The sequence below is a fragment of the Halichoeres trimaculatus genome, unplaced genomic scaffold (genome assembly GCF_033239565.1).
Source record: "Halichoeres trimaculatus isolate MK-OKI-2021-1 unplaced genomic scaffold, fHalTri1.1 fHalTri1_scaffold_16, whole genome shotgun sequence".
In the NCBI taxonomy this organism is placed as follows: Eukaryota; Metazoa; Chordata; class Actinopteri; order Labriformes; family Labridae; genus Halichoeres; species Halichoeres trimaculatus.
This window is the reverse complement of record NW_027437194.1, coordinates 3226960-3242942: the sequence shown is the minus strand read 5'-3', so window position 1 is coordinate 3242942 and position 15983 is coordinate 3226960. Positions and strand designations below refer to the sequence as shown.

The following is a 15983-nucleotide window of genomic DNA, read 5'->3' as shown; positions in this document are numbered from 1 at the left end:
ATTTTAAAAGTTAAAAAATAAATAAATGAAAATGTAAAAACAAAAATAAAATATATACACATAAGTTCAAATAAATAAATACATAGAAGAAAAAAAATACAGAACTAAAAAAAAATATTTTGAAAAATAAAAAAAAAAAAAAATATATATACATAAGTTAAAATAAATAAATACATAAAAGTAAAAATAAAAAATATATTCTCACAAGTAAATAAAATTGGAAATAAAAACAAAAATAATGTGGAGATAGAATTAAATATAAATAAATCAGTAAATAAAAAGTGCTCTCATATGTATTGATTTTGACAGGACCGCCCTTTTTATTTGAAAAACAGTTCCTTCTGTGTTTCATGCTGACAGTGTCTGCAACATAAAATAAATATGAGAGCAGAGCACTTTTATCACTTATATTTTTCTTATTTATTTATTTATATTTAATTCTATTTCCACATTTATTTTTGTATTTCTATTTGATTTATTTATTTACTTATGTATATATTTTTCTTTTTTGGTTTTTATTTGTACTTTTATTTATTTATTAATTTACTTGTGTATATTTTTTTATTTTTGTTTTTATTTTTTTACTTATGTATAAATCATTTCATTTTGTATTTACTTTTACTTTTATTTATTTACTAATGTTTATTTTTTAATTTTTGTTTATATTTTACTTTTATGAACTTATGTGAACATTTTCTTATTTTGTATTTATTTATCAACCTATGTATATATATTTTTATTTTTGTTTTTATTTTCTCTTTTTTATATATATATTTAATCTTGGCAGTTTTGATCCTCCATAGAATTCTCAGTCACGGATTGCTAAATATCAAAACAAGCAGAAATATTCCACCACATGGATGGTTGATTATTAAATCTGCTGCTCGCGTTGGAGATTCTGGCGTGCTGATGGACTGTTTCACCCCCGGGGTATTCGGCTGCTCCTCGCTCTGATTCTGTGCTGAGCCTGAAAAGTGGCTGTGATCAATACCTGCAGGCCCTTTCCACAGTGCCAGAGGGCTGTTTGTGAGTGTGTGAGCATATGTGTGTGTGCTGTGTCAGCATCCACTCAGGACTTCATCAAACAACCCCCGCCATACCTTCACTTCACACACACACACACACACACATAAGACGCCCACGTCAGACAACGCCCCTCTCTCAAACAGCCGCTCGTTTTCACTTTCCCCCTCAGACACACTAAGCCTATCACTCTCCCTCTCACACACACACACACACAATCCACGCCTCCTTCCTCCTGTTCTGCGGCGTCCCAACAAGGATGTTAAATACCATTCAAATGTCAGCGCGCCGTATTGATTGGAATGATAATTCTGAAAGGTAGGAGAGATGGCTTGTTGATGCTAAGCAGGCGTGCGACGGCCCGAGCATCCTTCACTGTCACAAAGTTGCCATGTAAGGGTTCCCGGCTCCCCCGGCGGAATGCGGATGGTGGTTTACGTTGGACCACCGAGGCCGTATGTTTCTGTCATTAATCATTGTCCTCACGGGGCAGAGACAGGCAGACGAGGATTCATGTTGAGCGAGTAAAGGGTCATTTGAAACGCCCCTCAGATCAGAGCGTGTGCACGGATGTCAGATCAGACGGTGTTTGTTCGTTACCTGGAGCCTTTCCTTTTTCTTTCTGATTAAAACATGATCTTCTCAGTGCATCTCTTTGTTTTCGACTTCAACAAACCGGGTGTATTTTTGTCCTAATAGGCATTTATCGTGCTGCTACTGTAGCCTTGCAGAGAGCTTCAGTTACATCTGCTGATGTTATCGGATCTCCTTTTCTTTGCGAGGTGACTCAACTTTGTTTGACTCTGAAGAGATCTAAAGCACGGAAAAGTGACACCTGGAAACTCTAAATAGCTACTTCCTGCTGAGCATCGTCTCCGTGAAAAACCCTCTTGCTTCGGCTCCAGATTGAGCCTTAAATGAGGGAAATTTACATTACTGAGACTCCAGAGTGTTGTTGGTTTTAAAGCGTCTTTGGATTGTGTATCAACCAGGAAACTGTAGGTTTATTCAATGTCAGACGGCGAGATCGGTTCAGTACGGAGATCAGAGGCGTGTCGTCAGCTCGCATCCATCTGTGCTGCTTTGAAAATACAGCCAAACACTAAAGGCTTCAACACTCCCACAAAATTGTCTTCTTTGCAGGAGTCGAGCAAAAATCTTTATTCAAATGTCTGACATTTTTTCTTTGACGTCTTTTTAAAGAGCCAGCTCACTTTGAGCTCAGACTACATCAAACATGGAGGAAGTATCTATGACGTCACCGTAGGAAGGAGCGTGTTTAGTCGGTGAAATGACAGAATGACATCTTTTTATCATTGAAGGCCTGAATTACTGGTCATACCTTGTGTCTAAGCTGTAGAATTAGCCAAGTACGGTGGCCTGTAGGTGTCAGACGATTTGCAAAAGCAACAACAGGAATGCAAGAGGACAGTTTTCTTAACGGACACAGAAAAGTTGTGAAAGTAAGTAAATGATTGTTTTCTTTTTCACCTTCAGCTGCGATAAATATAGCTCTAATACTAACGTTATGACAAGACTGATTCAAAAAGCTAAATATTAGATGACGTATCACTGGTAAATAAAGGAATATAAGTCTTATGAAAGGTATTACAAGGTGAGAACCCTACGAAGCTTTATTTATCATAGATAAAGTTTATCAAAATAATCATCTACTTCCTTTTGCAACTTGTCTGTGTCCGTTGGGAAAACTGACCTCTTTTAACTTCCATTGTGTTTTTGCTTTTGCATTCATCTTGTTTCTTTTGCAAGCTCTGTTTACGTGTAAATACAATACTGCTATACCACTCTACAACCCGGATGTAAACAAGCACAACTGATCGATGGCATTTCGTAGTTTGATAATATTTTGGTCCAGAAAATTGAGATTGGGGCTATATCTAGGCATGGGGACTTTAACCCACTAAGAGGACTGAAGGCTGGTCCTGCTAGCTCTCGTACTGTTAGCCAATCTCGGCAATCCAAGCAGCAGACACTCTGATCTTGCTCACGTTGGAGATTCTGGCAGTTTTGTAGAATAAACTTTGCCTAGTCTGGACTCTTTAATATTCTCATCAAGCAGCAACCTCCAGTCTAAGAATATGAGACGATGCGGAAGTGCTACAATCTGCGGTTTCTCGAGTGTCCGCTTGAGTCTGGCTCCAGAAACGTAAAAAGCTGTTTTCAAAGCAGAAATTAACCTATTTACAGCCTGGTTCAAAAAACGTCTCCTGTCTAAATCGCTAATTTTACTAACAGCACACACTGTACGATATTAAGATCATGAGCTCACCCAATCAGAGGCACAGCTCAGGGTCACGTGACTAACAGGCGAAGCCCTTGCCTCTACCAATATGGCTGCGATAGCTGATCTGCTTCATTCACCGTTTCAGAAATAGACGGGTGACCTCGGGTAGACTTCGCTCATACAGTCTATAATTTTTATCCCTTAATTGGTTTTATTGTTGGGATTTTCATATTGGTTTATTTTTCTTTATGAGGCCGTACTGGATGATCTTCCATCTTATTTATGTTCTTGACTGACTCCTAAGATCATCACTGGCCCAAACATTCACTCATGGTTAGATTCTGTTTGTGGTTCCTCAAACTCCCTCTGTCTTTGGTCAAAGAGCTTCAAGTGTTTTGACCCTTCATCTTAGTCTGAGCTACAAAGCCAGGTCTAAAACTGGAAAACTATGTTAGCTTGGACTGTTTTTCTGCCAGACGCTGCTAATCTATGATGTATTGTTGATTTATTGCTGTCGACTGTCTCTGCCTTTGCCATCTCTTTTTTACCGTCTTGGTCAGGACTTCCTTGTAAAAAAGATCTTGCATCTCAATGGGATTATTCATGGTAAAAATAAAGCTTAAATAAGACATAAAATATCGCAGATTAAATAGATTTGCAGCATCTCTTTATCACCAAGTGTTTTCTGAATGTATTAAGGTCTATTGATTGGAAATGCTTGAACATGCCGGCTTGATCTAACACTCAATCAGCATCTTCAAAGCTAGAATCAGTATTTTAACCCGCGGCCAGTCTCTAGTGGACACTCATGGTTCTGCAGTTTTTGCGCTTCTGCATTTGATGAGTTTGACGGTGGATTCAAAGGTCTTGCTTACCAAATTCTTGCAGCTGGGTGACAAAAATAATAATAAATTTTTCTTTCAAGAGTCTCATCTCTTTTGACTCTACCTCCCGACACATTTCACAAATAACTAATGAAAACGAAACTTTTCAGAAAAAAGAGAACTTGAAAACAGCCAAATGATATCTTCAAATCACTACAACAATCAGACGTGAGAAACATTTCTACCAGGTGTATTAATTTTTTAAAGTTTGACCACAGCCCATCTGGAATGACTGGGGAGATGGATTCTTTGACCTATACTGCAGCCAGCCACCAGGGGGAGCAGTTTTTGTGGAGACCTCACTTCAAGCTCAGGACTGACACAGTTTTAGTAGAATGAAGAGATATTTCTTCCAACAGTAAGATCATTTAAACAAATCAAAGTGACATGGCCGCTCACCTGGAAGGTACCTCGATGTTGGAGATGGCATAGAAGTACTTGAGCAGGTTGTCTCTCTGGACGTAGGTGCCTCCGAGGGCGGGCTTAAGAAGCCTCAACCTAAGGTTGGTGAAGGTGAAGAAGTCCCTCAATCCCTTCATACTTTCCATGCGAGTGTACAAGCTGTCCATGTTCTGTAGCCCCGGTCCTGCGAACACAGCGAAACGCGCCCGCACCTCAAACTTCACGTTCTTCTCGTTCTTGGAGCCGACCCAGCGCGAGTACTCCTCGGTGCAGATGACCCGTGTAATGTTGGCGGGCGAGAGGTTACGCACATGTTTAGGTGGCATGTTGAAGGCTTCTATACAGTCGTCTGCATAGTACTGGTAGGGCTGCCAGGAGCGTCCGTGGTCCATGGACTTATCCATGATCATGAGGGTGGGTCGGCCGTACTCAAACGTGATCTGGATGTCGTCTGTGAGCTCCAGGCTCTTGTTCCAGGACAAGGTGATGTTGGCCAGCAGAGGCTCCGGGTGGCGTCTCCAGGTGACCGTCTGCCAGTAGGTGATGAGGCCGTTGCGTTCGCGGTCCTGCATCAGCTGAGGAGGGTGGGCCAGGTCTGGATTAGAGGCATCGCACTCGTCACTGCAGAGGTATGGATTCTCCTAAAACAGAGATGAGAGGAGAACAGATACATGAGTTGGGGATTGAAAATATATAAGAGAAAGTAGCTTTTTTTATTTCACCTACTAAACAAAAATATGCACTGAAGTGAGAGAGTGATGGATTCAAATAAAAAAAAAAGGATCAGAGGCAGATCAAGCTAGGTTTGAATTTCATGACTTGGAGGTTTATGTATCACTCAAGGCTTGAAAGAGCTGGTACGGCACATTCTTTGTTCAGGCTAGCATCATGACAAGAGATGTTCTTGTTTTGTTGACTACATGATAAAACATCACCATGCTACTCAAAAAACAAAAATCACAGAATACAGATGGCATCATTTAGTGCGGCATGGTTTTTAGGGATGGGTACCTTTCACATTTGAAACGATACGGTACAGATGCCAGGTACCAGGCAATCAGTATCGGTACTCAATGGTACAAATTTTCTGAACTTTTTTGTGTTATATCAATTTCTTTCATAATGAAACTTCTTTTTTTTCAATTTAACATATTCATTTTTCAAGATATGACCTTGCAATGCTGTGTTCAGGTCCAGTATGGAAAATCGCCTACTCTTCCACTCCCTGGGAGAGATGCATTCAGGTACCTAAACATGGTACTTTTTGATTTTACATAAATCTCAGGGTTTGTTTTACATACTCTGAGTTAAAAAATACAGGCTTATAAACATTAACAGGCAAGAAACTCTGAAGCTAGCTCTGCTAACGTTAGCTACATTCAGCAAACCTGTGAACACTGTTTACCTCCACACTCTTTGGTCCCACACTGCAAAAAAAAAGAAATCTTATCAAGTGTTTTTGTCTTATTTACAGTAAAAATTGTCTTATTGCACTTGATATGAGCCACATTAAACTTATCAGTCCAGAAAAATGTCTTGTTTCAAGTTATTCTAGGACAAGAATGAGGTCTGACTTGCTTGTTACAAGTTCAAAAAATCTGCCAATGGAACAAGAAAAATTTTCTAGAAAATTTGCTTGAAACTAGATTGACATCTTCCTTTAAGTAATTTTATTCTTGTTCCATTGGCAGATTTTTTGAACCTGTAACAAGCAAGTCAGACCTCATTTTTGTCTTTAAATGACTCAAAATGAGACATTTTTGTGATCTAGTCAGGGGAAAGTGGCTCAAATTAAGTCTTAAAAGACATTTTCTACTGAAAGTAAGACAACAAAGACTTGATAAGATTTCTGTTTTTTGCAGTGCATGTTAAGTTATGTTAAATAGGTTGTGTTTTTAATGCAAAAACTCATCTTTCTTTAGGTTTACTGAATCAGATCATAGCCTGTATATAGAGTGGACAGCGTGGCTCCACCATTTACAATTGTACGGTTTTGAAGCTAAAATACCACCGTACCAGGTGCCACCAGAGCCTGCGAAGTAGAGACTGTGAAGGATTCTGGGAGAATCTGAGTGAAGCTGGGTGACAAAAATAGTATTTTTTTTTTCTTTCGAGTGTCAAATCTCTTCTTGACTCTACTTCTCGACTTATTTTACAATCCCAGAAAAAAAATACACAAGAATGTCAGCTGTCAATCATCATTGAACGTGACGTAAAACCTTGTTTTTAACCTCTTTTAACTAATAAAAATGAAACTTTTCAGAAAAAAGAGGACTTGAATTCAAGACAGCCGAATGATATCTTCAAATCACCACAACAATCAGACGTGAGAAACATTTCTACCAGGTGTATTAATTTTTTAAAGTTTGACCACAGCCCATCTGGAATGACTGGGGAGATGGATTTTTTTTACCTATGCTGCAGCCAGCCACCAGGGGGAGCAGTTTTTGTGGAGACCTCACTTCACGCCAAGCAAGATGACTCAGACCACTCTTTTTGCTGATGATCTACTGAAGGAGGCGCCAAAAACTCCTCACAGGAGCTTTAATGTGCGCTAAATCTCTTAATTAAACCACTATGATCCACAGGAACTGAAATCTAGTCTCTTCAGATCGCAGTTTTATGCTGGATGCCATAGGTGTTGGTGTCAATCTTTGAATAATTTTTGAATAGTTAGGTAGGTAATGCTTCAGGGGTTTCAAAACAACCATGTTCTGACGTTTGTGGCCACTAACCAAGCTGCTGTACGACTTTTAACTGCTGTTAAACTGTGTTTTCTGTGTGCATTGCACGCACCACATCAGGCAGATTCATTATATTTGTCCCAGAATCCCTGAAACCAACACATACTCCAATTAGCTCATACAGTTTTGCATGATTGTTGCAATTTTTATAAAAGCAGCGTTAAATAAACATAACATGAACTGATATAATCAAAGCTGCACACTCTTGGGCCTCGGGCCTGGTTTAAAAAACAGGAGCGACCTTAATGCTTTTTATTTTTTCAGTCTGCAACATAAACTGATGGTGTATACCTTCCTCAAAATTGCAATTAATCTAATTACCACAAAATAATTGCTACACGGTGAACACGGGGCCTTCGGGGGTACCCTGTGGCATTTAGCAAAGCGGTCTCACACTGACAGTCAAAAAGTAATTCCAGCTGAAAATGTCTCAATTAATCAGAAAAAGTGTAAGAAGTAAGTTTCAGCTCGGGGTTTGTGTTTGGGGAAAAACAACGAAGGAGTGGACGATTCCCATCATGCAACACGATCTCAGTGCGGATCTGAAACATGGGATGAAACAAGAAGGAATCTGCTTTGTTAAAAAGGGGAAAAGAGGTTAATGATTGCTGAGGCACTGAGGGACAGAGAGCTCAAAAGTAAACTCGCCAAACACCACAACAGGAAGTGTGAAGGTCAAGAGGATCGTGCATCATCACCGTCTTTGCATAGACAGCAGAGTGCTGCTGCACTTTTAACTCCAGAGAATTGATCCTCTTCTTCTAGTGATGCCAAGACTTTCAAGCTGCGGCCTCTCTCTGCAGGACTCTGAAGTCAACGGGATTACTCACACTCTTCACGGAGACACACACACCTCTCTGTTCACCCTGATTTCAGGAGACCTCGTCACCTTTTATACCCCCAAAACAAATTAATCCTCTGCTCATGCATATTCCTACAAATCCATGCTCCAAAAACGGGACCTGAATCAACAATTTCATCACCTTTCATCGATAACTTCCTGTATTTTCTTCCCAGAATTCAGTTAAACTGACGCAGCTTACTGTTATAATCCAGTTGTCTGACATCTACATCACCACAGAAGTTCAATATTTGCGCAGAAATCCCAGCATTCCTCTCAGTCGTCTCTCCTGGTGCTTAATTTGCAAAATGCAGCTGTAGCTCTGTTTAGATTGTATCAGATTCAGACGGTTCATCGTACCCCCAGGACAGACTAATTAGTCTGATAAGAGCTCGGTGTTACATTGAGTCATTCATTAAATCAAAAAGGGTCGATTTCTGTATTGTTTGTCTCAGTATTCACCCACAATGCATTGCCACTGGCTTGTTTCTTCATCCTTTGTTTGTCACTTCTGTGCTAAACACATTGTTCAGGTGAAGAATCAGCTGCTGACGCCTGGGATGTTTCCATTCAAATTTCTCTTGACACCAGTAATTTATTGGACGCCCGATTAATGTGCATGCACTCTATGTAAAACCCTCGGCCCACCCTGTAGGTTGGGAAATCAGGGATTGAAAAAGCACTAATATAACATTATAACATTGTGGTTGACGAGTAGGAATGAGTAAAGACTAGGGGTGTTACGGTACAAGTACTTGGACCGGACCGTTTCGGTACAGGGCCTTTGGTTCAGTCAGCATGCAAACTGATCCGTTGTCAGGACGTTGTTCAACAACAGTCATCGGCTACAACGCTAGCAACACGTCTGATTTGTTAAAGCATCAAGAGGCGCCACGCAAGCTTTAACTTAACTGGGACCAGGAGAAAGGAGATCGTGGAGCAAACTTGATTTTTCTGGCAAAAAACATGAAAGTTTAACGAAGCTAATCAGACATTAAAGCTGGAACTGAAGCGTTCATGCTAACCTTTGTCTATGTAGATAAGTTCCTTTCCCTAAAAAAGAAAAGACAATATCTCAGTTTAGCGTATTTGTTTACAACAAGCGTCTGAGAAAAATCCTCACTTATTTTTATTCAACATAAACATTTATTTTATTTTTTTTATCCTTGAATGCTTTAACTTCCTTTACTTTATCGTGGATTGTTTTCACTGAAGATTGCAGCTTTATTCGTATTTCTTTTATGTTTTGTCTTACAATTTTTTAAATTCAAATATTTAAAAAAAAAAACTATTGATACTGCCATTAAGAGAAAAAGACAGAAGACAGAAATTCTAAATGTTCACAATAAAAAAAATAATTGCAGTCGTGTCCCTTGTTGTACTGAAAATGTACTACATTTTGTGTACCATTACACCCCAAGTAAAGATGGTGTTTTGAATGACAAATTTAATTTTGGATATCCAAAAAATAAATCATAGTTAACTTGAACTGAAGTGACTTAAAGATATCTATAATAACTTTATAAATTAAATTGTTGTTTTACAAAAAAGAGCTGTACACATTATCAATAAGACAGATTATTATGCTCACACTGACCCTTTATTTCTCAATTCAGGTATCATGAAATTTCCTGACTTGTTTTATTACAAAAAAAAAATGCTCATAATGTTAACCGCAAAACTAAATTCACTTCCAGGTGCTGTGCAAAAGTTCTTTTCAATTCGAGAAACTATATGATTTAAGAGGTTTTTGCAAGTTTTCTGTTCTAAAAGCTAAGGCAGGTATAAAAAGGAGATATTTGGAATAATGCAAATATAACCTAAAAATGTGTAATTCACGTCATATTTATAGAGAAATGGTTAGTTAATGTTGATTTTCTCTAATATCTGTATTTGAGTAGCTTAATTTAGTTAATTTTGTTAAAAATGTTAGCTAGGCCTATATTAGCATCCTGCTTCTGCCTATGCTTTTTTAGTCAATACTTAATACAATAACTTGTGTTTTTGTTGTTGTTTTTATCAAAAATTTTGATTTGTGAAAAATGGCTTTCTTGTGAAAAATAATGTATTGTGTATAAAGACTAAATAAATCTTACAACTACTACTCTTACAAGCCCCTGGAGGGTGAGAGCACTATTGTATTTGGTCCATTTCTTTTTATTCCCTTTGCTCTTTAAGCTCTAATTTCAGCCTCTAAACGTTAAAAAACTCACCAAAATTGTCACACACCTCTGAATCGTGAAAAAAATTAGATATATCAAACATGACCGCCAACATCCCATAATTTCCTCACTAGCGCCACTTAGGCACACTAAAACGGCCCTAGCGGCCAGAATGTCATAGAGGGATCAAACCAACATCAAAATGTTCATCTCAATGAGACAAAAAAATCATACACTCACACCCCTGACCTATCTCGAACAGGAAGCTGGCTATTTGCCTTTCAAAATAAGATTTCGACACTTTTTTGCTACTTTTTCGAAAATGATCTCTTCCAACACCATAAATGGTATTGGCTTGAAATTCGCTCAGATGACAGACTGGACCCTGCTTTACAAAAGTTGTGCGGGATTTCGAATAACGAGCCCTTAAAGTCAGTGAACACAAAACAAGCCCTCTCCATTAAGAATGAATGGGAGTGGATGATCCGGCTCCACACAAGCTGCGACATTTGTCTTGTACACAAAAAAGTATGAGTCAAACAGATTTAAAAATGACATGTATGGATTCCTGACAAAATTTACTACATTAAAAATCTGATTTTTACAGACTTTTGGTAAAAGTTCTATGAGGAGTTGTTTCCTAAAAACTGCTGTGAATGTCACGCATAGGCAGGCAGCAGTTGGTGATGATGTCACACACTGATTAGGAGTTCCGTGCAGCTGGTCATGTGACACAGTAAAGGCGGGAAAATGCAATGTTTTTCACACACACATTATAAAGGGATGAAACCTTCACTGTGGAGGTGAAATGGGCAGAATTGAATTACAGATATCTGCGTTGTAAAACCAGGCGAGCGTTTAAATGTTAAAACGACTTGCCATATCTCACAGCAGATGTTAAATCCCTCTCTTATTTATCAGGAATCCAGTCTGTCTGAATTTCTCTGCATTCAGCCTAACAAGCTCTTGATAGAGTGCAGAGCATGTCTTAAAATATCCTCCTTTTTTCTTCCACCTCCTTCCTCCCCTTTCTTCTCTGCTCTCTCCTTTCATTCCCTCTCACCGCGAGCGTTAGTTTCTTCTAATCGCAGTGTTTGAGAATGTGACCGGCTCGTCTTGAAATGATGAGGTAATGAAAATCTGTTGACAACAACAGCTACAGATGAAAAAAAAAAGACAATTTCAATGATTATTTTTGGGATATTTGTAGATATTTCAATAATATATGAAAAAAGAACAAACGTCGAGCAGCAGCGAGAGGAAAAGTGGGTGAAGTGAGGACTCGAATCCGAGTCTCGCCGGCATCAAACGTATCTGCTGGAGCGACGCGCTGAAACTTTAACACCTGACCTGCATGTGACGAGCACGAGAGTAACAGCAGCGTGTTTGTGACTTAGATTGATTTAATTTAGCGTTCCTACTGTACGGCGCTCGATGAAACAGATCTTCTTTAACCTCCTTTTCAATTTCTGTGAGTCACTGATTTTGTTTTTAGCACATGAGCTTTTATTCATCAAACTTTCAAGAGTTTGACTAAAATACGCTCCAAACATCAAACTAAGAGGAAAAAAAAGTTCATCCTGTGTAAAGTGAGAAGTGTGACACGTTTGTACTCACTACGTGTGACAGCGAGGAGGAAGTAAACTCTGACTCAAAAACACAGATTTTCACAGAAAGAGCCAATCAGAGACGAGGATTTCTGCAAAAGCATCACACTTCAAGGTAGTGTTGAATTGCCCTGTGTGCAAATTGGCAAAGCTTCTGTGTGAAATTTTTGTTTGTGTTGATTTTGGCGCCCCCTGTGGACAAAATGTTTATCTTTACTCAATATATTCACACACACGGAGCTCATTTGATTCTTGGTTTAGTACCTTTTTCAGCAGGAATAATAAACTTAGGTTCACTCAAACAACAAAGTCACAAGAAATGTAACAGATCTTAGGCTATATGCATGCTAATGTAGCTAGCTAGGTTTAACCCTTTAAGAACGGATGTGCTGGTGCCAACAAATCGCACTATGAGCATACGTGGTTTTGACTTTACAACGCCAATACAAATATATGTACGTAAGAAAATAGAGAAGGTTTTGAAGTTATGCCGCTCTGTTCGTTAGCTCCTATGACGAGTACTCGTTTTTGACGAGTGCGTATGAATACACAGCTACGCAGTGCTACGCAGTCATTAGTATCGTCTACTTTGTCTCGGCTTGCGTCATAGTGTAGATTGTCTTAATTGTCTGAACCTTTTTCCCATGAATATGAAATATAAAACATGTATTTGGAAAGTTATCTAGAGATTTAGGGTGTTTAGGGTAAAAATCCGACTTGAGCAAAATTTCGAGTTACAACGCGTCGAACAGAACTCGTTCGTAACTCAAGGACCATAAGAGCAAGAGTGTGGAGAGACTGGATGGTAAGTTTTAATTGTTTTCTTTGAATATGTTTTCTCTCTTTAAAACACTTTGAATTGCCTTGCTGAAATGTGCTAGATAAATAAAGTTGCCTTGGAGCGCACAGAGAGGATGCAGCTGAGTTCTCCTAATGTTACGGTCCCGGTCTCTCTCCCGAAGTTCGATTGTTAGTAAAGTTTGTTTTGTTACATGATTGTTTGTTGATCGGTTTTAATATGATGAATAAACTTAAATTAAATTCTTCCTTCTACCATTTATTTTCATTAAACATTTCTGATTTTCCTTTAACACCTGGCTTATGTTACTTCCTTTACCCCTTGAGAGTTGTGGCAGTAACATAATTGGGGGCTGAGTGTTTACGTCCAGTGGCAGAATTTGTGTGTTTGATTGCTGTGTTTGTAAAGTGTGTGCTGAGAATGAAGCACTTTGACCTCGGTAAGTTTCTTGATTAGCCTTCGCTTGAGCAGGTTGAAAATTTTAGAAAAGATGATCAAATTCAAACGCCACGAAGAAGACCCTGCCTGATAATAAAACCTTCACTGGGGTTTCTGTAGGATTGAGAGACTGAAGGAGCAGCTCCATGTGGGAAAAGGTAACGTTAGATGGGATGAACTCTGTATCTAGTTTTTACTCAGTATGCATCATTTTATGAGTAGATTGAAGCTTGTATTGTGTAGTAACTATTTTGGAACAGTGTCCCAAGTCTTCTTTCCCTATCTCTTTCGCCTTTACTTTCACTTTCAGTTTGTCCTGTGACAAGGAGCAGCCATCCTCAGGTGGTGTGTACGTGTGTGAGTGAAAAGAGAGCTGTGGGTTTAATGTAGATATGTTTATTAATGTTCAAACTTTAAGTTTATCCTGTAAAATCTGTTACTGATGTTTGATTGCTGTGTTTTTTCCTTCACTAAAACTCTAAAATCTAATTCTGTTCTTGTGTTTTCCTTCATTTTAAACTGTTTTACTTTCAAATACTTGCAGCAAATTGGGAATAACTTCAGATATTGAGAATTCAAAGTGCTTTTTTTAGTCAGAGTAAGCAAAAAAAGTCCAGGTAGGCATTTTGAGGCTCAGGTGTTAAAAGATTAAAGAGGGGTATCATGCTTTTCCATAATTTACATATGAATTTAGAGTAAAAAATGCTGGATGTTCATACTAGATGTGGGAATATTTTTAAAACACTACATATTCAAATGGAGGTCTTTATGACACTTCTATTTCATGGCATGTTGGAGGAGTGGGCCTCAAACACCAAAGCCTGCTCCAGAAGGCCGGCCAATCAGAGGGAAGGGGGTTTGTGGAGCGGGGAACCTTAAAGAAACAGCGGCTTGAACAAAGTGCTTCAGACAGAGGCTGAAATAAGAGTTTTCAAAAACACCAGCGTGAGAAAATGTAAAGCTAATACCCCCTCTTTAATCTTGTTGTGGATGCTGGATGGTTTTAGCACCTTTTCTAATTCTAACATCATCTTTAGTGATGATTATATAAACACACTGCAGGAGAAGTAGGTTTTAAAGCAGCGTCAGTCTTCGCCATCTGATTCCTGGAATAAATTATGGCTTACCAAACTTTTTAAAGCCAGCGTTCTAGTTTACAAAAGCTGATTGTACAATACTGAAATGATTTTGGGTGGAGTATCACTTCAAACAGCACTTTCTTCTGTATGATCTAAGCTCTAACGTGAAAGCTATACAGTGTAATATCGATGTCCTGTGCCAGCGCGGATCGTGTGTCACCGCTGCTCCTCAGACCTTCACTTGTTTTTCACTCGTTTTGCCAAGAAGCTGCTTCCTCCGACAGCTCAGCCTTTTGAACAGAGTCATTGGACTGTACCGGGGGGAAAGTGAGCAGTCAGTCAAAGCCGCTCCAGTGGTCTAATAACAAAGGCAAAAGTTACAATCCTGCGAGGCCGACAATATAAATCATCTGATTTATGGTGACAACGCAGAGCGGGAAAAGTCCAAACATAAGCAAACGCAGAGGCGCCGCTGAGGGAAGCTGCACCGCTGCACGGGATCACGATGCATGTGAAGACAGCATCCATACGGAGGGAGAAACAGAGATAATCCATCTCCCTCCTCACTGGAACGACATGGTAGCATTGTCCTCTATCTGATAACCTAATTATCTCCCTTTGCACCGGCTCAGATAGAGATCACTGTCAGTGCAAACACACTTAGGATGATCATCTACAACACTCATAAGCGACTGCAACAGGAAAAAGACAATTAAACCGAGATCAAGGAGGTTACAGTGAAAGTCAGACGCTGCTTTTAGTCTGTGATTGTGCTCTCCATTAGTGCCTCCTCTGACCTGAGCGCAGACACACGTTGGCACACACGGGACAGGATTAGTGGAGCTGTTGTTCCGGGAATGACCCTTGACCTACAAATCCTATTGAAAATGATCGCACTGTCACACTGTCCCAGATACCACGCAGCCGTCACATAGGTGAGCTCCTGGGGTGTTTGTGTCAGAATGAAAGCGTGTGTTTGTGCGCAGGTGGATCCCGCGCGCAGGCAGGAGGAGTCCGGATCAAGACGAGGTTCTCGTGTGATGCTGGATTTGGAGTGAGCTGTGCCGCAGTTGGCTCTGACCTCTGTCTCTCGACGAGGCCCATCAGGATTAACTACAGTAGAGGTGATATTCACCGTAATGTAGCAGATTATTATCCCCATGTGTAAGCCCTTTGTGTGCCCTGTCCTCCTTATCCCAGTCCTGCCTCCTGCCATCACTCTGCCCTGGCCCGGCGTATTTATATATCTACGCCAGGACACACACACATGCCCACAAACACACAAACACACACAAAGATCCCGGCCAACTGCTGCAGCAGGTGGCCCGCACTGCTAAGCCCCTCCAGCAATTATCCGCGCTGGGATCCTGTCTCCACGACAACAGCCGCCATGATCCCCCCCACACCCGCCTGCCCGTGCAATGAGTGACTTCCTTGTTTTTAGTCCGGGATAACAATGTGATCCCAAACACTTCAGACTCCTCAGGTGCTAAAGTTGGACCGACAAACTATTTTGTACAAGAAGGAAACTATAAGTCTTTAGTTTCAACATTTTCTGCGATTACTTTCTAGCATTTTCTATTAAAAGTGGCCACTACCAAGCATTTTCTGCTAGAAAAAAGAACCTTTTTTAACACGTACTGCTATTTTAAAAACAGCTATTTTTAGCAATTTTTGCTAACTGTTATGTTAGCTACTATTTAGTGTTTTATGCTAGTAATGGCTGTTTTAGCATTTGCTAAAGTGTCTTTTTCTTTTA

General features: G+C 39.6%; 1 protein-coding gene across 3 annotated transcripts in view; it reads right to left on the bottom strand.

The window, feature by feature from the left end:
- Window positions 1-15983, bottom strand: part of ntng2b (netrin g2b) — a 125350-nt gene that overhangs the window by 93812 nt on the left and 15555 nt on the right. For all 3 annotated transcript variants that reach the window (XM_074690627.1, XM_074690628.1, XM_074690629.1), the window contains one exon: window positions 4552-5195. In XM_074690627.1, coding sequence (XP_074546728.1) covers window positions 4552-5195 — 644 coding nt within the window. The remainder of the gene's footprint in view (window positions 1-4551; window positions 5196-15983) is intronic.